Consider the following 25,177-nt stretch of genomic DNA (forward strand, 5'->3'; position numbering starts at 1 on the left):
TTCTCTCTGAGTCAAAAAACCTTTGTGGACTTTTACTTTGTTATACCACAAACGCCGGCTCCCTCAGCCAGTAAAGCGAGACGAGTGCCACAACCCCAGAGTCGTTCGCAACTGGACTTAACTGGCAGGGGTACCTTTAAGGAATGTGGACCTGAAGGAGTGTCTCCACCCCCATTGTCCAGCCCAGACACACAGGTCCAGCTCCGAGGGCCTTCTGGCAGTTCCCTCTCTGGAACCAGGCAGAGGGCCTTCTCAGTAGTGGCGCCCACGCTGTGGAACACCCTCCCATTAGATGTCAAAGAGTAGGGCTCTAGGGGTAGTCTGGGTGGTGCGGGGCGCCGGCCCAGTAGTGGAAACCATGCTGCGCACTGCGCCCGCCCACCAGCTGTGGCAAGAAACGGAGCGGGGCAGGGGCGCCAGAGCGATCTCCGCACCACGGCGCCAGGGTGCCGCCGTGCTTGAGACGGCCCTGTCAAAGAGATCTGGAAGACATCTGAAGGCAGCCCTGTATTGGGAAGTTTTTAATGGTTGGTGTTGTATTGTGTTTTTAATATTTTCTTGGGGGCCACCGAGAGTGGCTGGGGCAACCCAGTCAGGTGGGTGCCATATTATATTATTATTATTATTATTATTATTATTATTATTATTATTATTATTATTCCACGTTGGTTGGGCAAAAAGATTCCTGCATTGCAGGAGGCTGGATTTGGTGACCCAGCTCTACAATCCCATGTTTCTATAACTATAAAGACAGTTTAAAGCAGCACCGTGACCAGCACATGCATAAAATCAATTCCTTTCTCCTGCCTTGCCTTTCCACTTAGGACTGGGGGTGAGGTGGTGCGTGGGGGGGGGGAGAACAAGTCACGTTTGCAATTGCAGCGTTTCAAGAAACCCTTCGCTTCTCGTACCGAACTGCAGAGAGAGCTTGAAGGACGTGGGAGGGAAAAGAAGACAGAGCGACGTCTGTGCGCCCGGGAGCTGATTCCCTGGAACGGGACTCTCTATAGGACCCTGCAGGGCCGGGAGGGAGCAGCAGGAGGTGGAGAGAGAAGAGCGCTGCTCGGGGCGGGGGGGCCCAGCCTTTTCTGCAAAGACGCAGCTGGAGAGCACTTTTTCCTCTCCCCCCCCCCTTTACAACTTTCCAGAAGTTTCTCTCGCGGGGTTATATAGCCCCCTCCTCCGGGCCGCCGCGTCGCAGAAAGCGCAAAGAGAAGCCCGGCTTTCCTTTCGCCGCCCGAGCGCCATCTCCGAGGTGAGCGGGGGCCCCTTTTGGAGACTTTTTGCGCAACTCTCGGGGAACCCAGCGCGGCTTGCGCGCGTCGCGCCGCTTATGGCTCCGAGTGCCCGCTCACTCGGCAGTAAGCCCCTTGACCTTCAGCGGGACTTCTTTCCATGGAAGCGCGAAGCTTCCTTTAAGGCCGGTTTGGGAGCTTTCCTTTTTTGGAAAGCCTGCGTAACTTGGGAAAGTGATTTTCCCTCTCCCTGCGGGCGGTTCTCCTGCGCAAGCCCCGCTGGGAGAGGCTTTGGCAGGAGAACGGCCCGCGCCCGGTTAGCCTCCTTAACCCCCGCTTGCCCCAGGCGTGAATTCGGATTAAGGCTTAGGATGGAGTTTGTCTTAGATTTGAACTGCGCTGGGGCGTAGTGCGGGGACAGTTTCCTCTCCTTTTTGCAAAGCTGGATTCCTTTTGTAGCTGATTCATTTGACTCTGCTGTCTTTTTGGGGGTGCGCGGGACCTTTGAGACGCGTCGGTGAGCCGTCGAGCTCTCCTTATTTGGGGAAGGTGGCCTTTTCATGCAACGCCTCCGGGCTCCCCATCCAGGATCACAGAATGATAGAGTTGGAGGGAACCCTGGGGGTCATCTAGTGGAACCCCCTGAAAATACCAATATGCAGCTGTCCCGATCAGGGATCGAACCTGCAACCTTGGCACTATCAGCCCCAGGCTCTAACCACCCTGAGTTATCCAGGCTATACTGTACAATTAAATGCTTTGGGCGGGGGCTGCTGAGAGTGATGCAGCCAGAGGGCAAGCTTGGTCGACATAGCTGCCAAGTTATCCCCTTTTTTAAGGAAATTCCCTTATGCTGAATAGGCTTCCTCGTGAGAAAAGGGAAAACTTGGCAGCTATGTTGGTCTCTAGAGTCCAACACCACTCCCCACTTTCGACGACGCTCAAGTGGGGCGCATCTTGCACTCTAGGATGCGCCTCGCCGTGCGCTCTGCAGGGCGCGCGTAATGCCTGCGCGCCCGCTCGCTTTAGGACCCGGCTTCGGAGATCGGATGCCGAGAGGGACCCCGGGGGTCTCCTGGAGAACAGGCGGAGCAGGGAGGATCGCGAGGTCGCACTTTTCGGTGGGGGGAGCAGCAGCAGCCGCAGCCGCCGCCTCCCCGTCTCTCTTCCTCCCCCAGCGCTATTCCTGGGCCTTGCGAGCTGTTTGGCTGCAACTTTTGCCGGCAGTATTAAGCCTGCTCCGGTTTCCTCCCGGCTGCTGCTGACTGCATGGAAAGATTTTTGGAGGAAATGTACCCCCGCCCCTCGCGCAGGGGGAAAAAAAAGTAGCAAGGGCTTCCGATTATACAAGCCTGGCCTCATAGAAGGGATGGGGGTTTTTGTGGTAGCGATGTGGTACTAAACTCTGCGTTCAATGGCTAGATTGGGGGAGGGTGCTAAATGTCGGGTTATTCCCCCCCCACCCGCGATGCCCAAAGGTCTCAAATGTGGGGTGGAGTGGCAGGCACCCACTAAACATTTGAGGATGGCAGAAGAAGTGGGAAGAGGGAGAGGGGGCACAGTCTCGCCAATGCTAAACACATCCCATGAGAGAAGTTTTAAGTGCCTTAAAAGGTAGGAATAGACCTGCTTTTGGATGAGACCCAAAGTCCTTTGGAGTCCAATATCTTGCTTCCCGCAGAAATCAGCAAGATGCGCCCAGAAACCAGGACAAGGAGGCAGCAGCTCCTTTAACTTAACGTGCCCTTAATATCTATATATTTCAAAATCTGTTGTCATGGGACCAAAACAGCTAAAAGCTGCAAGCCCCACTAACTGGGGGGGGGAGTATAAGTCCCTCCCAAAAGAGAGCAGAATGGGCATCTTGGTCAGTGTGAAGTGTTTGTGGTTTGGAATCTCCAAAAATAATTCCATGCGGTTCATCCCTTCTTTGTCTGGATGAATAATTACAAAATGTAGAATCATAGCGGACAGACTTATTTCAGGTCCAATGTGGTGTAGTGCATCTACAATAGGAAACGAGAAGTGTAACCCCAGCCTCCCTTTTTGCCGTGGGAACCCAGAGTTCCCCCTGATAAGCAAAGCTTAGAAAGGTAAAAGAAGCCAAGGTCAAAAGGGTGCATTGTGCTCTCATGTACAACTAACAAAATGTTACCTCTTTGCTAAAATGCAGCCGCAGAGACATAACGGTTTCTTTGTCTGCAAACCCATAATCTGTGTTTGTTTTTTTAATTTTTGAGGGTCGGATCTTTTGGTAACCCGAGAAATACTGTTAATGTTTCACGTGCAAACCCTGATATCCAAAGCAGAATGCCAAAATGGTTATCTTTAAAATTAAGGGATGTGTCCAGCCCTTGTGGAAAAGTCTAAACAACATAGCGAGGACATTTAGGATAATGGCTTCTATTTTGACGGGTGTGTTTTGTGCAGCTCAGCATCTCCCCCCATCCCCGGTCACTCCTTTTAAAACGTTTTGCCGGTTTGCCAAAATAAACCAAGTTCCACGAATGCCCAAATTTTGCGATGCGTACGAATAAACAATGGGCCATATTTGTCTGAAATGCTTTTTTGCAGAGGGGTAATTTCTGCAGACTGCACCCGGCTTTGTTTTAGATACGGCATACCATTGCTAACTCTCCCAGTGTCTGGTCTTGCCTCGGCTTGCTTACGTGGCATGTGGGGGCAGCCGGGGACAAAGGAGGGGCTCGATTATGTGCTGAGCGCTGAGAGAACGCTGCAAAGGATGCAGTGTTTGACTGTATGAGCTGCCAGAGGTCGATTTGTGCATTTTCCAGCTTGCCCATTCGGCTGGGGAAAGTTTTAGCGCACTTCTGGAACATGCTACATATTTATTTCATTTCTGCCACACCTTTTTATATGCTCCAAGGGACCTTTTTATGACTGAGTGGGGATTCGAACCCTGGTCTCCCAGGTAACCGCTGCAACAGCTCAGTAGAGGAAAAGCACCAGCATTTTAAGATTCAAGTGCATAACAAACACCACAAGATCTACCCATATTTTGCATTCCGCAGCTGGTAGCTAACCGGTTTCCTAAAAGGTGGATTTAAAATGCTTATAATTGCATATTTAACATTCCCAATGCTGGTAGCTAACTAATTTCCTAAAGGGTGGATTTAAAAAAAGTTTAAATCCCAGGACTCCCAACTCCAAATCTCACAAATTGCTCTCAAAGCACCATCAGTTTGGTTGAGAAAAGGAGGAGGGTTACTCAGTTAGGGCACCCAAATTCTTTTCCCCACATATCTATGGTCCCAGGGAGTTCCACAGCTGCTGGCCCCACCCACCTGGCCCTGAGGCCCCACCCTCTTTCTTGGAAGCCCTATCCACATTAGAAGTGGGAGGGGCTATGCAAAACAGGGAGGAGGCCCGCACAGGCATTGGCTCGCAGGCAGGGATTTCAGAGGGGCGGCCGCGTCACTCTGTGATTGGTTCCCTTCCGATTTCAAAGTCCGCTTGGAACGGTGAGGTCTAGAAAGTTGGTTTCCTGCAATTAAAGGAACTGCTCCAAACCTCCTACCTAGCAGCGCTCTCTGATTCCTTCCTCCTTCCTGGCCCGCTGACATGTAAACTGTAATTTCTAAAACATCCTGTTGATCTGTTCTGTGCAAATGTTCTCGGCTTGGATCCTTGAGGGAACTGCCTGATTTGTCTTGTTTTTTTTCAGAATGAAAAAGCCAAACGTTGACCACACTAAGAGAAAGTTCCAAGGTATCTTTAGAAGAACAACAAAAACCCTCTACACTTGTCACACCACACATCCAAAATGAAATAACACTTAAAAGCTAGCCTGTAGCTTTTAACGAACCTGGGTTAGAATGATAGGTTTGAAGACTTAAGTCTTCTGTCTTGCCCTGAGCCATGGTAACCTGGTCCAGGAAAAGCATCCAAAATAGCTAGCTTGGCCCAGCTGTTCATATAGAATCATAGAGTTGGAAGAGACCACAAGGGCCATCCAGTCCAACCCCCTGCCAAGCAGGAAACACCATCAAAGCATTCCTGACAGATGGCTGTCAAGCCTCTGTTTAAAGACCTCCAAAGAAGGAGACTCCACCACACTCCTTGGTAGCAAATTCCACTGCCGAACAGCTCTTACTGTCAGGAAGTTCTTCCTAATGTTTGGGGTTGCCATATTTCAAAAAGTAAAAACCAGAATACCCCAAAAGTTGTAAAACTTTTTGGGGGGGAGGTTGCGGGGGAAACCACCTAAACTTGTTTTTTCAATGAAAAACATAATAATAATAATAATAATAATAATAATAATAATAATAATAATTTATTTATACCCCGCCCATCTGGCTGGGTTTCCCCAGCCACTCTGGGCGGCTTCCAACAGAAATATTAGAATACACTAATTTCTTAAAGATTAAAGGCTTCCCTAAACAGGGCTGCCTTCAGATGTCCTCTAAAAGTCTGGTAGTTATTTTTCTTTTTGACATCTGGTGGGAGGGCGTTCCACAGGGTGGGTGCCACGCACACACAAAAATGCTTTTTCGATTGAAAGAGCGCTGCCTATGCAAAAAGAAAAAAGAAAAGTTTCAACCACCTCCTTGAGTTGCACCTAATGCTTATTTCCCTGTTCAATGTAAAATCACCTTCTCGAGAGTTAAAACGCTTTTCTTTGCTGGGAACCTAATGTAGAGCCTCGACATTGCCTCCTTTCTGAAAACCTTGTGGGTGGTGGAGCGGCAGGTCTGTAAATAATTGGGTTGTCGGTTCACAACCCGGAGAACGTCTTAACAGCTCTGCAGACACAGGAGGGAGATTCAGGTGAAGAATAAGCGTAGATCCATAGAATCATAGAGTTGGAAGAGACCACAAGGGCCATCCAGTCCAACCCCCTGCCAAGCAGGAAACACCATCAAAGCATTCCTGACATATGCCTGTCAAGCCTCTGCTTAAAGACCTCCAAAGAAGGAGACTCCACCACACTCCTTGGCAGCAAATTCCACTGCCGAACAGCTCTTACTGTCAGGAAGTTCTTCCTAATGTTTAGGTGGAATCTTCTTTCTTGAAGTTTGAATCCCCTTCCTGGATCTTCGTCCTTCTTTGCTGCAGAGCTATTGGAGACTGAGAGTTCTGCAGTCTGGCAACTCCAGGCGAGCTCACTCTTAACATTCTCAAGAACAAGCAGTTTAACCCCAGCCGTAAATTACTTTGCTTCTGTAGCAAAACCTTTTGCCCTCCAATGTTTTTGGACTACATATCCCATCTTCCTTGACCGTTGGCCATGCTGGGAGATGGAGTCTGGAGGGTGTCAAAAATCCCTGCTCTGAGCCAGCCTTCCCCAATCTGGCGCCCTGCTCCAGATGTTTCAAATTACAACTCCTCACCATCATATTTGGCTCAATCATATAGAGGGCCCGAGGTTCCCCTGTTCCTGTCTGTCGTGTCCAAACCACTAACGCTGTTTGCTTAGCTGCTGAAGTCCAGTTTTTGCTGCAGTTTGAGAGTGTTAGCTGTGCGGACAACAGAGGAGTAAATCTTTGCTACAGCCGTCTTAGGGGATTTGTTACTGCTGAGTGTGCAGCTGGAGTGTCTGCCCCCGTTGCCTTGAGCATAGCTGCAAAGGCACCAGCTGCTCAGACACATTGGGAAAGACGATGAAACTCTTAAGCTCGGGGTCGTTAGTTTGATCCCAATGTTGGGCAAAAAAATAAAATCCCAGCTCTATGAGATCCAAAGTGACTCTCCAGACTTTTGCAAAGTGGACATTGCAGATCCTAGTTACAGGTAGGTAGCCGTGTAGGTCTGAGTCGAAGGAAAATAAAAAAATTCATTCAGTAGCACCTTAAAGACCAACTAAGTTTTTATTTTGGTATGAGCTTTCGTGTGCATGCACACTTGATTGCAGATCCTGTTCTACCAGATCTAAACAGGGACTGGTTTCAGCCAGATCAGAATATAAGCCTTTTTCATCTCCATCCCTGCTCCCTCCCAACCACCGCCACCGAAAGACCTTTTTAACTATCCGCATTGCTCGGAACTATAATTTGACCCCCCACGTGGAAAGCTGTGCTATTTCCAGGAGTTAATTGCAGAGGGCCTTTTGCTTCTGTTTTGCCTGCCTGCGTGGCTCTTCTCCCCCCCCCCGCCCCCTTTCTGCATGGAATGTCCGGGGGGGGGGAGGCGGGGGAAATGGCTTCTTCCACTTCCTTCGCTTTGGTTTATTCTGCTGCATGCAGAGTACATAGCTCAGACCCCACCCTTGGCTACCTTCCAGATGGGATCAGGGAAGAAAAAGGCAGAACTGGGAGCAGACGGGAAACTCAGAAACAGTTTTGTCTGAACTGGCCCTTGCCAATCTGGTGGCTTCCAGGTGTTTTGGAACATCTGGATGTTTTGGACTCTCCTTCCTGGGAGGTTTTAAAGCAGAGGTTGGGTACCCATCTGTTATGGATGCTTGACCTGAGATTCCTGCATTGCAGAAGGTTGGACTAGATTATGCCTGGGTCCCTTCCAGCTCTAAGATTCCATGGAGAGCACCAGATTGCTGAAAGGCGGAATAATAATATTTAATAATAATAATAATAGATAAAGGTAAAGGACCCCTGACAGTTAAGTCCAGTCGCAGATGACTCTGGGGTTGCGGCGCTCATCCCGCTTTACAGGCCGAGGGAGCTGGCGTTTGTCTACAGACAGTTCTTCTGGGTCATGTGGCCAGCATGACTAAGCCGCTTCTGGTGAACCAGAGCAGCGCACGGAAATGCCGCTTACCTTCCCGCTGGAGTGGTACCTATTTATCTACTTGCACTTTGATGTGCTTTCGAACTGCTAGGTTGGCAGGAGCAGGGACTGAGCAACGGGAGCTCACCCTGTCGCAGGGATTCGAACCGCTGACCTTCTGATCGGCAAGCCCAAGAGGCTCAGTGGTTTAGACCACAGCGCCACCCGCGTCCCTGTAATAATAATAATAATAATAATAATAATAATAATAATAGATAAATAGTATTATTTAGGGCACTTTTTGAAATCCAAAGAGAAACACTGAATGAAGCTGAACACTGGAATATTTGCAACAGGTGGAAGAAAGTGCTTCTTCACACAGTGCAAAGTTTAGCTATAGAATTTGCTCCAGCCGGATGTCATGATGGCCACCAACTCGGAGGGCTTTAAAAGAGGGTTAGACAGAGATGGAAAGAAGATAAAGTCCTGACCAGAGAAGAATGGCAGATCGAGTCGATGGGTTATGTCAAAATGGCAAAAATGACCGGAAGAATCAGGAATCAGGAAGACCAAAATTTTAATAAGGAATGGGGAGAAATTTATATTTTATCTTAAAAACCATTGTAAACAGTTAAAATCATTAGTAGGATTGGAATAACACTTGTAGTTTAATGGTGAATTTTGGACACAATGGAGAGGTAAAAGATTTGGATTATCATAAAAGATGCAGGATGAAATGATTAACAAACAACAGGACCCAAAAAGGGGACAAGTCCAGGAGATTCTTTGGAATCTTGTTTTTAATGTGTTTGTAAAACTGTAATTTGAAAAACCAAATAAATAAAATAAAATATAGGGTCAGGCAAATTCACAGAGGGTCTCAATGGCTACTGGCCATGAAGGCTGTGCCTTGCCTTCGCAGTTTGAGGCAGCAATACTTATGAATCCCAGTTGCCAGAAACCACAGGAGAAGAGAGGGCTTTTGTGCTTGAATCCTGCTTGCTGGCTTCCCACAGATGAGTCCCTGGCCTGATCCAGCAGGCTCTTTTTAAGCTCTTTTGGCTTTGTTCTTCCATTTCGGCAACTACTTTTTAACCTCCCTTGAATCAAGAAAAGGGACAACGTCGCGTTTGGCAAAAGGACACTTTCCTCCCCAGTGGGAATATCTGCATTCAGGGTTCTTCAACAGGCAGTTCAGTTGCTGCTATTAATCCTGCGCCATTGAGGCACTTAGCCAATTCGGACAAATCCGAATTTGTGTTTCACAACCTGTTCCAACCTTCCTTAAAGCTGGTGTCCTCATGTCGCTGGACTCCAAGTCCCATCGGCCTCACCGGGTGTCACGAGCGGTCGTTGATGATGGGATGTAGCCGGAGATTGGATTTGGGACAGATGTGCTGCAGATGTTCTATTATTGCAACATCCAGTTAGCCCTGATGCAGTCACAAGAGAATCTCCTCCTCCTCTAGGAGAGGTTGCCTGTTGCCTTACTGCCTGAGTCTGTGCTCTGGGATTTAAATAAATAATCAACACCATTCAGCCAGAAGTATTTCCCAAAACGACGGCTGATGCAGAAACACGGGGGTGGCTAATTCTTAATTTTTTTGCATGCTGAAATGAAGCCTTTTCAGGTGCGGAGAGAGTAGTGGATACATCACATTTTTAATTAAAGGGAGGAAGAAGATTGCGATACGATTTTTTTTTTGGGGGGGGAGGAGGGAACCATTTCTCAGAATTGAAAAGCTCCCTCCCATGGCCCTACAAGGAAGTGCAAATAGCTGCATGTTGACATTCGGAGATTGCAACAAATTTCTGTCCTTTTTCTCCGCAGCGTGCAGAACTCTGCAAACCTCCATCATATTCCTCCTTTCCTCACCTTTTCTCTAACCCGATGGCCCTAAATACTTGCGGGGATGGTGAACCATTGGCCGTCTAGATATGGTTGGACTACAACTCCCATCACCCCTGGCCATTAGACATGCCTGATGGGAACTGGAGTTCAACTCCGTTCCTTTGTAAGGATGTGTCCTCGTTTTGCACCTCTTACTATTTATTGGCCAAAGGTGACTTGCAGCAACTTGCAACCAACCAAACAAAAACCCACATTGGAACAATAAAAGCCCCCTTGAAACAGTACATTAAAAACACCCCAGCCACTTTTCCATCACCGTTTTGAGACGAGGAGACCAGAACCACATACTGCATTCCAGAAACGGCTTTACACTGAGCTGAGCTGTTGATTCATGGACCTCTATATTGTCAACTCTGACTGGCAGCAGCAGCAGCTCTCCAGGATGTCAGGCGGGACATTCCCATCCCTAGCTGGAGATGCCGGGGATGGAACCGGGGACCTTCTGCATCCATCAGTCCATGCACAAGCTTCTCAGAACTATGCAGGATGGATTTGATTCAAATCAAATCAATTTAAACCACGATTTAAATCATTAGTCAGTAAGACTTGATTTAAATCATTATTATTATTATTTTACAGAAAGACTCATTCTTGCTGGTATAATTTTAATATTTACAACCAGATGAAGGTTTCGTTTTGGAATAATAAATTTTCAGAGTAGTTTTTACAGTTCTATCCAAAATGACTGACTTTGTTATACTATTAGAAATAATTGGACATAATTATGAAATTTGGACAACTTCTGTCCTTTATTGGAAGGAGAAAAATAATCATTTCTAAACAATGTAAACAATTTATTTAACAAAAACAATAACATTATAGCATATGTGTCACAGTGGCCGGAGTGGACTACTTCAGAGTAACGACGCTACGCAGCTCTGCATTTTATTCTTTTATTGGTGCTGCGTATTTACAGTGCTCAAGTCATTGCTATTTACACGGAGCGATGTTGTCAGTCGGTTTCAGAACCTCCTAATGGCTTTTGGCGCGTCTTTCTCCAACACAAAAGCTTTGGCAGACCCATCCTCTTGCCCCTCCTCTTCCTGCGTAATTCTGGAGTTGGGGGGATGGGTCTTCCCCCCTTACTTGCCCCTTCCTGTCCCACCTGGGACCCTGGCTCCTCTACCTTGCCTGAGCCTCGGACACGACTTCCTGCTTCCCCACTGGAATCGGAACTCTCCCTGCTTTCCCCTTTGCTCGGGGACGGGCTTGAACTCAGGAGGGGAGGGACTTCGCGATATCCCCTGTCCCTCACATCCACCCCCCTCCCAAGCTCTCCTTCACCCCTCCCCAGGCCCCCCCCATGTGTCGGCGACGACTGGAAGCCTAAAAACTCGGTGCTCTCCGAGCCCGTTGGTGTGAACACCTCCCCCCAGTCCTGCGAGCCCCCCCCTTCCGCCTGGGAGGACGGGAATCCCAAAAAGTCCGTGGCGTCAGAGCTGGTGGGGGTAAAAATGTTTTGCCAATCTGCTCCTTCCTCTGACTGGGTGGATCTTGGCGACACCCATACCTCATCCTCTGGTTCCTCAAACTCCGCTTCCCAGCGCCATGGTGAGCTGTTCTCCCGTGCCTCCTCCTCCTCCCCCTCCCTTTCCATGTGCCAGGGCTTGGGTCTGTGGGGAAAGAGGGCGTGAAATTCTTCCACCAAGAATTCCTCCTGTATCTGAGTGGCGGGAACCCATTCATTCTGGGACGGTGGAGCATCCTCCCATGCCATGAGGTACTCCAGGCCCCCCACCCCCCACCTTGAATCCAGGATGGCCGTGGCCTCATTGAGTTGCTCCCTGCTTTCCCTCTCCCCCCCTCCCTCGGGGGTTTGTTCGCTGTCTCGGAGCCTGCTGCTTTCCCTGTACGGCGACAGCAGCGATCTATGAAACACTGGATGCACCCTCATGTCCTCTGGCAGTGCCAGCCTGTATGCCACCGGGTTGACCTGTTGCGTGACCGTGAAGGGGCCCAGCCATTTGGGTGCCAGCTTTTTGCACCTCCCTCTGGTGGGAAGGCCCTCCGAGGACAACCACACCTTGTCCCCCACCCTGATGACCTCCCCTTGTCGCCTGTGGCGATCTGCCCCCTTTTTGTACGCTTCCTTGGCCCTCTCCAAGTGTTCTCTGAGCTGCTGGTGCACCGTCTCCAGTTCCTCTGCCCAATCCTCAGCCTGTGGGCCCTCCTCCTCCTCCTCCCTCTCCCTCTCTGGGAAAGATCTGAGGTCGCGCCCGTAATTGGCCTTAAAGGGCGACACCCCTGTGGAGACGTGCACTGCATTGTTGTAGGCAAATTCTGCTAGTGGCAAGCGATCCACCCAGTCCGTTTGCCGCTGGCTGACGTAGCATCTCAGGTACTGCTGCAGAATGGCGTTGACCCTCTCCGCTTGTCCGTTGGTCTGCGGGTGTCTAGCCGTCGACAAGCTGACCTCCACCTGCAGGAGGTTCATGAGCCGCCGCCAGAACCTGGAAACAAATTGGCGGCCACGATCCGAAATAACCCTTAAAGGTAATCCATGCAGTCTGAAAATGTGATCAACAAACAGTTTGGCTGTCTCTTCTGCCGAGACTGCCCTGGCACACGGTATAAAGTGACACATTTTGGACATGAGGTCCACCACCACCAACACTGCAGTCTTACCCCTGGACGAAGGCAGATCTGTGATGAAGTCCATGGACACCACTTCCCACGGCCTGTGTGGTGTGGCTAAGGGCTCCAGCAACCCTGGTGGCGCTGCTCTGACCACCTTCGCCCGCTGGCAGGTGGTACAGCCCCTTACATAGTCTCGAACATCTTCCCTCACCCCTGGCCACCAGAAGTGTCTCATGACTAGGTGAGTGGTCTTGTCCCTTCCAAAATGCCCCGCTGTAGGGTTGTCGTGCATCTGCTTGAGGACCGTACGTCGAAGCTGGGTGGTGGGTAGGTACAGCGCACCCTTGTAGAAAAGCAGCCCTCTGCGTTCTGCAAAGTCTTTTGCCTGCTCCCTCCCCCCTCTCAGTTCTCTGAAGATGCGGTTGGCAAATTCATCCGCTGCCGTCAGTGCTGTGAGTTCTGCCTCGCTCACCACTGCTGCTCCGCAGGACCATGCCGACGGGGGGAAAATGTGCCTTGGGGCTGGTGGCGCCTCCTCCTCCATGTACTCTGGCTTGCGGGAGAGGGCATCCGCCCTGACATTCTGCTCTCCTGGGATGTAGTGTATGGAGAAGTTGAAGTTCGAGAAGAACTCCGCCCACCGTATCTGCCGCTGGTTGAGCACCCTGGCAGTTCTCCAGAACTCCAGGTTCTTGTGGTCTGTGCACACCTGGATGGGGTGCTTGGCGCCCACCAGGAAGTGTCGCCAGTGCTGGAACGCCGCGTGGATCGCAAGAAGTTCCCGATCAAAAACTGTGTAGTTTCGCTCGGGCTGGGTCAACTTCCTGGAGAAGAAGGCACAGGGTCTCCACTCTCTGTTGGCGTCCAGTTGCAACAAAATGGCGCCCACAGCCTTATCAGAAGCATCTGTTTCAATGCGTAGGGGCGCGTCCTGAACCACGTGGAACAGGTTCTGGTCTGAGGCGAACACCCTCTTGAGGCTTTCGAACGCTGCTTGCGCCTCTGGTGTCCACCTGAACTTCTGCTTGCCTCTCAGGCAGTCAGTGATGGGAGCCGTAACTCGAGAGAAGTTCTTGATGAACTTCCTGTAGAAGTTGGCAAAGCCTAGTAGGCGTTGGGCATCTTTGCGCGTCCTGGGGCTGTGCCAGTCCAGGATGGTCTGCACCTTGTCCTTGTCCATTGCCAGCCCCTTGTCTGACAGCTTGTAGCCCAGGAAGTCCACCTCCTTGGTGTGAAACTTGCACTTCTCCAGCTTCACATACAGGTGGTTCTCCTTCAGGCGCTGTAACACCTCCCTGACGTCCTTCACGTGCTGCACTGGGTCGTTGGAGTAAATAAGGATGTCATCCAGAAAGACCAAGCATTTCCTGAAGAGTAGGGACCCCAGGACGTGGTGCATGAAGGCCTGGAAGCATGCTGAGCCCCCTTGCAACCCGAAGGGCATCACCAGATATTCAAAAGAGCCCAGAGGCGTGAACATCGTGGTTTTCCACTCATCGCCTTCCCGGATCCTGATCAAGTTGTACGCCCCCCTCAGGTCTAGCTTGGTGAAAATCTTGCCCCTGCGTGCCGCTGTCAGGAGATCATCCACTCTGGGCATGGGGAAAGCCACTGGCTCCGTCACCGAATTCAGCCGTCTAAAATCCACCACAAGACGGCGCTGTTGCGTGTCTTTCTTGTCCACCCAGAAGACCGGGCTGCCCCCTGCTGCCTTGCTTTCTCTGATGAACCCCCGCTTGAGGTTCTTGTCGATAAAAGCGCGCAGATCCTCCAGTTCCTGGTCTGACATGGCGTACAGCTTGGCTGGGGGTATAGTTGCCCCAGGCACCAGGTTGATCTGGCAGTCAAAAGGCCTGTGTGGGGGCAGGTGGTCGGACTCCGCTTCACTGAAGACCTCCTGCAGGTCCCAGTATGGTTTGGGTATCGCCTCACCCCCTTTGACGTGCATGGTGGCCACCGTGGCTATCGGAGGCCCCTCCCCTGGTTGGTGCTGCATGCAATGTTCCAGGCAAAAGTCCGATCCAAAAGTGATGCATCTCTGATGCCAACTTATGGAGGGGTCGTGGCGCGCCAGCCAGCTCATGCCCAAAACGATTGGGGGGTCTGAGATGGTGGTGACGTTGAATGCCAGTGTCTCTGAGTGCCTTCCAACCGTCATTCTCATGGGGGGGGGTTTGATGAGTGATGGCCCCTCCCAGCAGCTCTCTGCCGTCAATGGTTGCCACGTGCAGAGGAAAATCCAGCTGCAGAAGCTGGATCTGGTGCTCTTCTGCAAAGTTCCTCGAGAAGAAGTTCGCTGACGCCCCACTGTCAATTAAGGCGAGGACTGTCAGGGGATAGCCATTAGGGAGCGTGAGCGTCACTTCTAGAACCACTCCTGCTCTGGGAGGGGTGGGCTGGCTCTGCTCCTCTCTGTGCGGGTGGGTGGGCTGGGGCTGTTGTCTGCTGACTGTGCCTGGCTGCCGCCCCTTGTCTCCTGCAGCCAGGCTTTCCCGTTTCCCTGCTGTGGTGCTGCGTCAGTGGGGGAGGGCACAACCGTTCCCGCCTTTCCTTGCCACTCCCTGCGATGTGGGCAGTCTCTGACGAGATGCTGGGGGGAGTTGCAGAGAAAGCAATTCCCACCCCTTCCCTCCTTGCGTCTTGGCGCCGCTGGGGTTTGAAAAGCCCGCGCGCGCGCGCTATCAATCTGCATGGGTTCCTGGTCCTGACTGGCCCCAGGCGTGGCTTGAAAGGGTTGTTGAGGGAGTGGCTTCTCCTGCGACCGTGGGAACCAAGCCCGCTTTGCGCGCGTTGCTTGCTTGTCGCTCCATCTGGATTCCTGCCTCACCCCCACCGCCAGAGCCGCTTTGCTCAGTTGATCCATATTACTGGGCTTTGGACCTCTCGAGAGCTCATCCTTCACCTCCTCATGCAACCCCAAGTAAAACGCCGCTTGCATTGGGGCAGACTCCAGATCCCACCCCAATCTGTGCACCAGCATGGTGAATTTCGCCCAATACGCGCGAACTGTCATATTTCCTTGGCGTAAATTATGAAGTTCCTCCTTAGTCTGGTCCATATGACTATCGGACGAATACATCGTTTTCAAACCTTCTAGAAAGAGTTTGACATTCTTCATGCAAGGATTCCTTGTTGCAATTAACGGTCTTAGCCACTCCCTGGCCGCCCCTGTAAGGTGCTCCACAATAAACGCTACTCTGTGCTCATCATCAGGGAACTCATCGTGGTGCAGCTCAAGAGCATACACAATCTCAGTCTCAAAGCCCTGAAACTCCTTCGGGTCTCCATTGAACTTGCTTACTAGGGTCCCAGCTCTCCTTCCTGGCCGCACTTGGACTTGGGGTGCCCCTCCCGCCTTGTTTTTCTCTGCATCCAGCTTGTTTTGGAGGTCTACCGCCACCGCCCTTAAATGCTGCTCTTTTTCCTGGAGCTCTCTCACCTGTTCCGCAAGTTGTAGCCGGTCGTCCTGGACCTTCTTAGTCTCCTCTTTAGCTGCCTTCAATTCTCCCTGCGCCTGCAGCGACAGCTGTTGCAGTTCTAGCTGGGCTTGCTCAGCGATCTGCCGCCACTTCTCCGCCTCTGACACGCTCATCCCGGCAACTCCAAAGTAGCCCAAAAATGATTAGGAGGTTGCTGTCACAGTGGCCGGAGTGGACTACTTCAGAGTAACGACGCTACGCAGCTCTGCATTTTATTCTTTTATTGGTGCTGCGTATTTACAGTGCTCAAGTCATTGCTATTTACACGGAGCGATGTTGTCAGTCGGTTTCAGAACCTCCTAATGGCTTTTGGCGCGTCTTTCTCCAACAAAAAAGCTTTGGCAGACCCATCCTCTTGCCCCTCCTCTTCCTGCGTAATTCTGGAGTTGGGGGGATGGGTCTTCCCCCCTTACTTGCCCCTTCCTGTCCCACCTGGGACCCTGGCTCCTCTACCTTGCCTGAGCCTCGGACACGACTTCCTGCTTCCCCACTGGAATCGGAACTCTCCCTGCTTTCCCCTTTGCTCGGGGACGGGCTTGAACTCAGGAGGGGAGGGACTTCGCGATATCCCCTGTCCCTCACAATATGTATCCATGTTTCTTAACTGATGTGGTTAAGTGGTTTTTTTAATTTTTTAAAAAACCTTAGTTTTAGCACACCATGAAAAACTTTAAACAAATCCTTATTTCCTGATGAAAAGCCTTTGGACTATAATGTAACTTAAATAGAAAACTATATTTAGAAAGATTTTTTCCCCCTCCAAACGCATTTTATTTTAAAAATCTGATTTAAATAATAATAATAATCCAATTTTTTTAAAACAATATTTTTTAAAATCATTGATTTTTATCCACCCTGGAACTATGTCCCAAAACCATCTGATTTATAGATTATTGATAGCTAGCTTTTATGGCTTTTAATGGCTGCAGGTCATTCAATAGTCACCCTCTTCCCAATGCTTCTACATCAAAGAAGTTACCCAACATTATTGCTTCTTCCTTCTACCAGATTACACATTAAAGGCTACTTTCGGCCATCAAAGAGCAGAACAAGAGCTAGAGGGGAAGCAAACAGAGTCAGGAAGAAAAGACCATGTCAGATCACTAAACTCCTCAAAATACAATTGTCTTCCAGATAGATTGCCCCTACACCTGCTACTAAGCCACACCCCTACCCTACGTAGGCCCTTCCAGCGCTGGCGGTTTCCTTCACCCATAGAATACGTCTCCTGGTTGGAGGGAAACAGGACGGCTCAGCCTCACTGACCCTCGCCTTCTGCTTCCTTGCAGGCTCAGTTGGGTCCCAGCGTCCATGGCAGCCACCATGTGGATGATCCGACTCCTTGCGCTCTGCGCCTTGGTCCTTGCCGTTCCCCCGGAGGACAAGAAGAAGAGCGAGAAGAAGGCTTCCTCCGGAGACAAGAAGCTGAGCGACAGGGTGGCCGCCCTGGCCGACCGCAGCGCCACCCTGGCCTTCAACCTCTACCACGCCATGGCCAAGGAGAAGAACATGGAGAACATCTTGGTGTCTCCGGTGGTGGTGGCCTCTTCTCTCGGGCTGGTGTCCCTGGGCGGCAAGGCCGCCACGGCCTCGCAGGCCAAGGCGCTGCTCAGCGCCGACAAGCTGAACGACGACTACGTCCACAGCGGCCTCTCGGAGCTCCTGAACGAGGTCAGCAACTCCACGGCCCGCAACGTCACCTGGAAGATGGGCAGCCGCCTGTACGGCCCCAGCTCCATCAGCTTCACCGACGACTTCGTCAAGAGCAGCAAGAAGCACTACAACTACGAACACTCCAAGATCAACTTCCGGGACAAGCGCAGCGCCCTCAAGTCCATCAACGAGTGGGCCTCCCAGACCACCGACGGCAAGCTGCCCGAGGTCACCAAGGATGTGGAGAAGACAGACGGGGCCCTCATCGTCAACACCATGTTCTTCAAACGTAAGTGGAAGCCGGCAGGGAGGGTGGGTCCGGGTGCAAGTCCTGAGCTCTTGCTGAGCATGTGGGATCCAGATAGGAGTGGTGGAATTGTTCAGCCAGTAGGAAGAGCCCTACTGGATGAAACCAAGGGTTTCTTAAATGGAAAACGAGCGAGGTCCCAACCAAAGAAGAATGGCCACTTAAGTTGACAAGAAAATGCGCAGCTTGCAGACTTAATGTATAGAGTGAGAGAACAAGAACATGGGTTTAGAGAAGGTTGGGAAATGTTTATTGAATACAATCATACCTCATGTTACGTCCGCTGCGGGTTACGTTCTTTCCGGTTGCGTCCCGCGCCGAACCCGGAAGTCCCGGAACGGGTTACTTCCAGGTTCGGCGTGTGCGCATGCGCAGAATCGCTAAACCGCACTTTGCACATGCACAGAAGCTGTAAGTCGCGCTTTGCGCATGCACAGAAAGCACTGAATTGCGTCACGCGCGGGCGCAGATTCAGCGCTTCAGGATGCGGCCTTTTCATGTTGCGAACGTGCCTCCGGAACGGATCCCGTTTGCAACCAGAGGTACCACTGTATATGGGAAAAGTAATGGTGTACAGCTGAAAACGCTGGCAGCGTTAAGATAAATTCAACAAGGTGTATAAGTTTTGATGGATGCTATAATGGACTACTGAATGGTATAGTTTTTGTAAAATATGCAGGGATTTTGCAAAATGAACCATGGAAAGAGAAGAAGGGAAGTCTTTGATATCTTAAGAATGTAAAAATGAATACAGTCGTACCCTGGATCTCGAACACCTTGCGACTCAAATGTTTTGGCTCCCTGAAACCGGAAGTGAGTGTTCTGGTTTGCAAACTTTCTTTGGAAGCCAGGTGTCTTCTGAGGCTTCCAATTGAGTGCAGCCAATCAGAAGCCGCACCTTGGTTGTCGAATGTTTTCGGAAATTGAACGAATACTACTACTAATAATAATAATATTTATTATTTGTACCCCTCCCATCTGACTGAGTTCCCCCAACCACTCTGGGCAGCTCCCAATCGAGTGTTAAAAACAATACAGCATTAAATATTAAAAACTTCCCTAAACAGGGCTGCCTTCAGATGTCTTTTAAAAATAGGATAGCTGCTTATTTCCTTGACATCTGATGGGAGGGTGTTCCACAGGGCGGGTGCCACTACCGAAAAGGCCCTCTGCCTGGTTCCCTGTAACCTCACTTCTTGCAATGAGGGAACTGCCAGAAGGCCCTCGGTGCTGAATCTCAGTGTCCGGGCTGAACGATGGGGGTGGAGACGCTCCTTCAGGTATACAGGACCTGTAGTTAAGATCTGCATTTAAAAGTCCCATTAAAAAAGAGGAAAACCCTTAAAATGTTCCCAAAGGTTTTGACACAACAACCGAAATAATATAAATAAAATGGAAGATATAGTGAATCAGCAACAGAGGTAGATCAATCAATTGGTAAAGGGCTATAACGAGAGATTGGCAACACTCTCAATGTGGGCTTTGGGCACATGCAAGAACGAGACATCAACACTGTGGTAGCATTTGCTTCCTTTTAGGGGAAGGGAGTTGCATTGCTGCGGTGCCACTACAGAGAAGGCCCTGTTTTGAGTCGCCATTCAATAAGCAACACCTATTGCTGGAAGAGCATCTATTCAGGGTGCAAGCTGGCTGGCCCGGAGAGAGGCACTCAGATAAATACCTCAATCTCAAGCTTCTAAGGGCTTTGTGTATTAATATCAGCACCCTGGATTTGGCCTGCTAATGTAAAGGCCAGTGAAACACCCACATAATAAATAGTGTTAAATAGCATTGCCTGCAAGTGCCAGTCAAAATGCCAGCAGCTGTGTTTTGTGCAAGTTCCTTGGTTCTGGGTTCCTTGGTTCTGGGTTCGAATCAGATGCACGAGATACAACAAACTGGTCCGTCCTGCTATTAACCGGCCTTCCTTCATCTCTTTGATTCTGCAGCTCACTGGGACGAGAGGTTCCATCACAAGATGGTGGACAATCGTGGCTTTATGGTGACACGTTCCTACACCGTTGGCATTCCCATGATGCACCGCACCGGTAAGAGAACCTGGAAAAGGAGGCCGGCCTCATTCTTGGCTGGAAAAGCATCAGTTTTAGACCGCTAGCACTTGCCAGGACATTACCCCGTTCGCCTCTGCATGGCTCCATCCTTATTTCAGACATGGTGATATATCAGTATCTTGGCGATCAGGCCGAGTAAGATTGTCTTCCATAAACACTGTTTTAAAAGTGAGTCCGTAAGTGACTGTGGAGGCCAATTCTGGATCCACACGTCCTTCCACAGTGGGGACATAGGTTTCCAGACGGGAGTTGATCACGGTGAGGGTTTGCCAAGCGTGTCCTCCTCTTAGCACGTTTCTCCCTTGCGTCCTGAGTTTGAGCGTCTTCAAAGTCCACGACACCTTTAGCAAAGGCTGTTCTCCAACTGGAGCGCTCGCAGGCCAGTGTTTCCCGGTTGTCGGTGTTTATACTACATTTTTTTAGATTTGCCTTGAGAGAGTCTTTAAACCTCTTTTGTTGACCACCAGCATTATGCTTTCCATTTTTAAGTTCGGAATAGAGTAGTTGCTTTGGGAGACGATCATCAGGCATCCGCACAACACGACCAGTCCAACGAAGTTGATGTTGAAGAATCATTGCTTCAACACTAGCGGTCTTTGCTTCTTCCAGTACACTGGTATTAGTTCGCCTGTCTTCTCAGGTGATGTGTAAATTTTTTAGGAGACACCATTGACGGAATCTTTCGAGGAGTTGGAGATGGCGTTTATAAGTGGTTTATATTGTGATGTTTAGCTGGTGATCGATCACAATGTTGAAAAACAGACACCGGTCAGCCCTCATCCTGAACCTAAGTGGCATGACTGCTCTTTAGTTGCTTAATTTTTTCCCCTCCTTCTTGGTACTGTTTTGCCTTGCCTCCATAAAAACCCCAATAAAAAATCTTGCTAGCACTTGCCTGCTTCGCCCCTCGCCTGTCTCCCTGCAGCCGCTGAGTCATTCCCCTTTGTTTCCGAAGGGCTGTACAACTATTTCAATGACGAGGCGGAGAACCTGCAGATGGTGGAGATGCCTCTGGCGCACAAGCTGTCTAGCATGATCTTCATCATGCCGCACCATGTGGAGCCCCTGGAGAGGCTGGAGAAGCTGTTGACCCAGGAGCAGCTAAAGGTCTGGCTGGGGAAGATGAAGCAGCGAGCCGTAGCCATCTCCCTGCCCAAAGTCAGCCTGGAAGTCAGCCACGATCTGCATGTGAGTACCACCATTGCGTTGCATTTCGCTTTTCATTTGTACGCCGCTAGAATGAAAGCAATGGGACGCGGGTGGTGGTGTGGTCTAAACCACTGAGCCTCTTGGGCGTGCCGATCAGAAGGTCGGCAGTTCGAATCCCTGCAATGGGGTGAGCTCCCATTGCTCGGTCCCAGCTCCTGCCAACCTAGCAGTTCAAAAGCACAAAGTGCAAGTAGATAAAAAGGTACAGCTCCAGCGGGAAGGTAAATGGCGTTTCCGTGCGCTGCTCTGATTCGCCAGAAGTGGCTTTGTCATGCTGGCCACATGACCTGGAAGCTGTACACCAGTAAAGCGAGATGAGCACGCAACCCAAGAGTCGTCTGCGACTGGACCTAATGGTCAGGGGTCCCTTAACCTTTACCTAGAATGAAAGGAATCTCTTCCTGTATGCGGCTACTGCCGCGAGAGTACTATATAAAGGTAAAATGGTAAAGGATCCCTGGACGGCGACTATGGGGTTGCGGCGCTCATCTCGCTTTCAGGCCAAGGGAGCCGGCATTTGTCCACAGACAGCTTTCAGGGTCACGTGACCAGCAGGATTAAACCGCTTCTGGTGCAACGGAACACCGTGACGGAAGCCAGAAGCGCACAGAAATGCCATTTAGCTTCCTGCCAGAGCAGTACCTATTTATCTGCTTGCACTTTCTGGCATGCTTTCAAACTTTTAGGTTGGCAGGAGCTGGGACAGAGCAACAGGAGCTCACCCTGTCATGGGAATTCGAACCCGCCGACCTTCCGATCGGCAAGCCCAAGAGGCTCAGTGGTTTAGACCACAGCGCCACCCGCGCCCCTTAATACTATATGCCCCAAAATGGCATACGAAAGAGGAGCGGCAGTTGAAATGGATGGAATATGAGTTGAATTTGCAACTCATAAAATTGGAGAACAAGACAAGACAGCCTTCAGGGATTGAAAAATGTTTATAAATTATTTTTTTAAAACATAAAATATTGTAAGCATGTTAAAAAGGCTAGCAGGTTCGGAGTCAGCTCAGCAGTAAAGGTTATTTTGAGAATATGGTGGAGGAAAGAAGGTTTTGAATAATTATAATATCCAGCAGTGATAGATAATTTGAGGAAACCATGCAAGGGTGGAAGGGAAGTTGATTATCCAGGGAATGTCTATTGGAAAATGTTCGCCAAATTGTATTTTATTTTTAGGGGGGGAAATTATATATACACAGTGATACCTCGACTTACGAAGACAATCCGTTCCATTGCCGTCTTCATAAGTCGAAGTCTTTGGTTGTCGAAGCGCCCATTCTGCGCATGCACGAAGCGCAATTTCGCGTTTCTGCGCAGGTGCAGAATGCGCGCATGCGTGGCGAAAATACTTCCAGGGCTGTCGACTTCGGAAGTCGAAACCTTCGGAAGTCGAGTCGTTCGGATGTCAAGGTACCGCTGTATATACCGGTATACCTATACTGTACTGGCCTTCCTATATTACTATGCACAAGGTGGTTTATAAGCTGAAGAAACAATTAAACAGACAGCAAAGATCACAAATATAACAACAGTCCGATCCAATACAAAAAAAGTCACAGGAACTTTGAAATAACAGATCAGATAAAGCAATATGCAATAATTCATTAGACTATAATATATATATATGCCCTCATTTTCCAGAAACACTTAGCTGATCTTGGCCTAACAGAAGCCGTTGACAAAAACAAGGCCGACCTGTCCAAGATTTCGGGCAAGAAGGATCTCTACCTCTCCAACGTCTTCCACGCTGCGGCCCTCGAGTGGGACACGGAGGGGAACCCCTTTGAAGGGGACATCTACGCCCGGGAAGAGATGAAAAATCCAAAGCTCTTCTACGCCGATCACCCGTTCATCTTCCTGATCAAAGACAATAAGACCAACTCCATCCTTTTCATTGGCCGACTAGTGAAACCCAAAGGAGACAAGATGCGTGATGAATTGTAGTGTGTGAGCACAAATATGCCATTTGTGTTGGGTTGCGGTTTATTTTTTTAAAATGGGGGAATATGGTTTATCTTCTACAAGCACCTCGCTAAAAAATATTGGAGGTCGTAAAACAGTGGGGAGTTTGGGTCAGGGAGAAGCACAGCTCCCAAATTTCGTTGTTCATGAGCTCATCCCTAAAAGGGTGGCGTTCACTGCCCGGTGAGAGATCCTTTTAATTTGTAGGTGTTTTTGCTGCTGTTAAATGTGAAACGGGGGTACAACCAGCTACACGCAATATTTGATCACTAATAGGTGAAATTCTGAGTTTGTACCTGTTACTTCTAAGACCAAGGAGTCATTGGGGGATGAATTAAAAGGATTTCTCATTAGTGCATTTTTTTGTCAGCTGAAAAGTCCACTTTGTTTTTAGTGGGGACATTTTCTGAAGTGGAAAAAGGATTCCAGTTCTTTGTGATGGGTTACATAAAAAAACCACTCTGGTCCCCCGTTGCGTTTCCAGACAAACACTAGGATTCCCAACTCCTGTAATGTCCCCTTAGTAACTACCCTGTTTCTCCAAAAATAAGACGTAGCCATAAAATAAGCTGTAGCAGGATTTTTAGGCATTCAAGGAATAAAAGCCATACCCCGAAAATAAGGTGATAGTGATAGGCACAGCAGCAATGCCGGCCACGGCAGGAGAAGGAGGGAAAAAATAAGACATCCCCTGAAAATAAGCCAGTGTTTTTTTAAGGAAAAATAAATATAAGACTGTGTCTTATTTTTGGAGAAACACGGTAACTCTGGTGCTTTTCTTCCTAAGAGGCTACGTCCATCATTGAAGGAACGAGCAGCTGAAGATTGCATTGGCGATGGGTGCCTTGTTTTAGCTTTTTAACTTAACCTTCCCGTTCCTTTTCTCCCTTTGTGTCGAGACTCCCCACTGTTGACATCCCCTTTTACCGGAGTTAACATTGGCACCTCCTGGCCCTTACTAGCAGCATTCGTGTAGTAAGGCAAGGAAGCGTTTGGGATACCGAGAGAGAGAGAATGCCAAGAATAAACGCAGAGGGGGGAGGGCGCAGGGCATTGGGACACAAAACATGGGCCTTACAGTGAACAATTCACACACTGAATCCTGGTGCTATTATACACTTTGGGAAGAGGGTCTGGGTGGGGAAGAGAACAGGGCAAAGCCCAATTGTGAGATGACTGAGTTGTGTTATGTGAATGCAAGTATCAGATGCCTTTATTTTCTACGGTCGCACAAAACCTTTGTCGTACGATTTTTTTGCAATAAAATATTTTTCGGTGACTCGTCCTAAAGCCCTTGAATTTAGCAGGAGGGTGGCTCAGGCATCCGTGCTTGCCCTATGCAGAAGTCACCTAACTCTCGAGGCTGTGCAGGTCCCTATGGGATTTCCAACACAGGCCACAGCACTCCCTTGCCCATAATTCTTACAGATCTATGAATACTGTGTGTTGATGCAGTACAGCGGAATGGATATAGGAAGATGCTTCCGACTTGGGCCGGTGGTCCAGCTAGCTCAGTATGCCCACACGGATTGGCAGTAGCTCCCCAGCATTCTCCACTGGCCTTACCTGAAGCCGTCTATGTGCAAAGCTGCTGCTTTGTCCCTCCATAAACTGATGCACTAAACATCCATTGTTCTTCGCCATGTGTCGTGGTGGCTGGGGCTGATGAGTTTTGAGTCCAGCGTCAACAGAGCAGGCCCGTCCTCAACCCCCTTTTGTAGGATCTGCCAAGGGCAGCTGCTGCCACCACCTACTTCCTCATCACCCACCACTCCAGAGATGACCCAGTACAGTTGTACCTTGGTTCACGAACACCTTGGCACACGTATGTTTTAGCTCCTGAACACCGAACACCTGGAAGTGTTCCAGTTTACGGACTTTCTTTGGAAGCTGAACGTCCAACGCGGCTTCAAATCAAGCGCAGGAAGGTCCTGCTGCCAATCGGAAGCTGCGCCTTGGTTTTTCGAATGGACTCGCGGAACGGTTTAAGTTTGACAACCAAGGTACCACTGTATGCTTCTTGGGAGACACCATTGGCAGCTGGGATCTAAACTAGGCAATCATTTGCTCCAAGCCAGCCAGGCT

General features: G+C 49.7%; 1 protein-coding gene across 2 annotated transcripts; it reads left to right on the forward strand.

The window, feature by feature from the left end:
- The first annotated feature begins 1,197 nt into the window (after positions 1–1,197).
- SERPINH1 (serpin family H member 1) lies at positions 1,198–24,371 on the forward strand. 2 transcript variants are annotated; one of them, XM_035115856.3, is made up of 6 exons: positions 1,198–1,255; positions 4,921–4,964; positions 17,177–17,829; positions 19,797–19,895; positions 20,875–21,107; positions 22,772–24,371. In XM_035115856.3, exons 3-6 carry the CDS (start codon positions 17,199–17,201, stop codon positions 23,072–23,074), a joined length of 1,266 nt encoding a protein of 421 aa, XP_034971747.3. In that variant the 5' UTR covers positions 1,198–1,255; positions 4,921–4,964; positions 17,177–17,198; the 3' UTR covers positions 23,075–24,371. The 2 variants fall into 2 exon arrangements, with proteins under 2 accessions (XP_034971747.3, XP_034971748.3); XM_035115857.3 differs by lacking the exon at positions 4,921–4,964.
- Positions 24,372–25,177: the final 806 nt, after the last annotated feature.

Source organism: Zootoca vivipara, chromosome 4 (assembly GCF_965207765.1).
Source record: "Zootoca vivipara chromosome 4, rZooViv2.hap1.1, whole genome shotgun sequence".
In the NCBI taxonomy this organism is placed as follows: domain Eukaryota; kingdom Metazoa; phylum Chordata; class Lepidosauria; order Squamata; family Lacertidae; genus Zootoca; species Zootoca vivipara.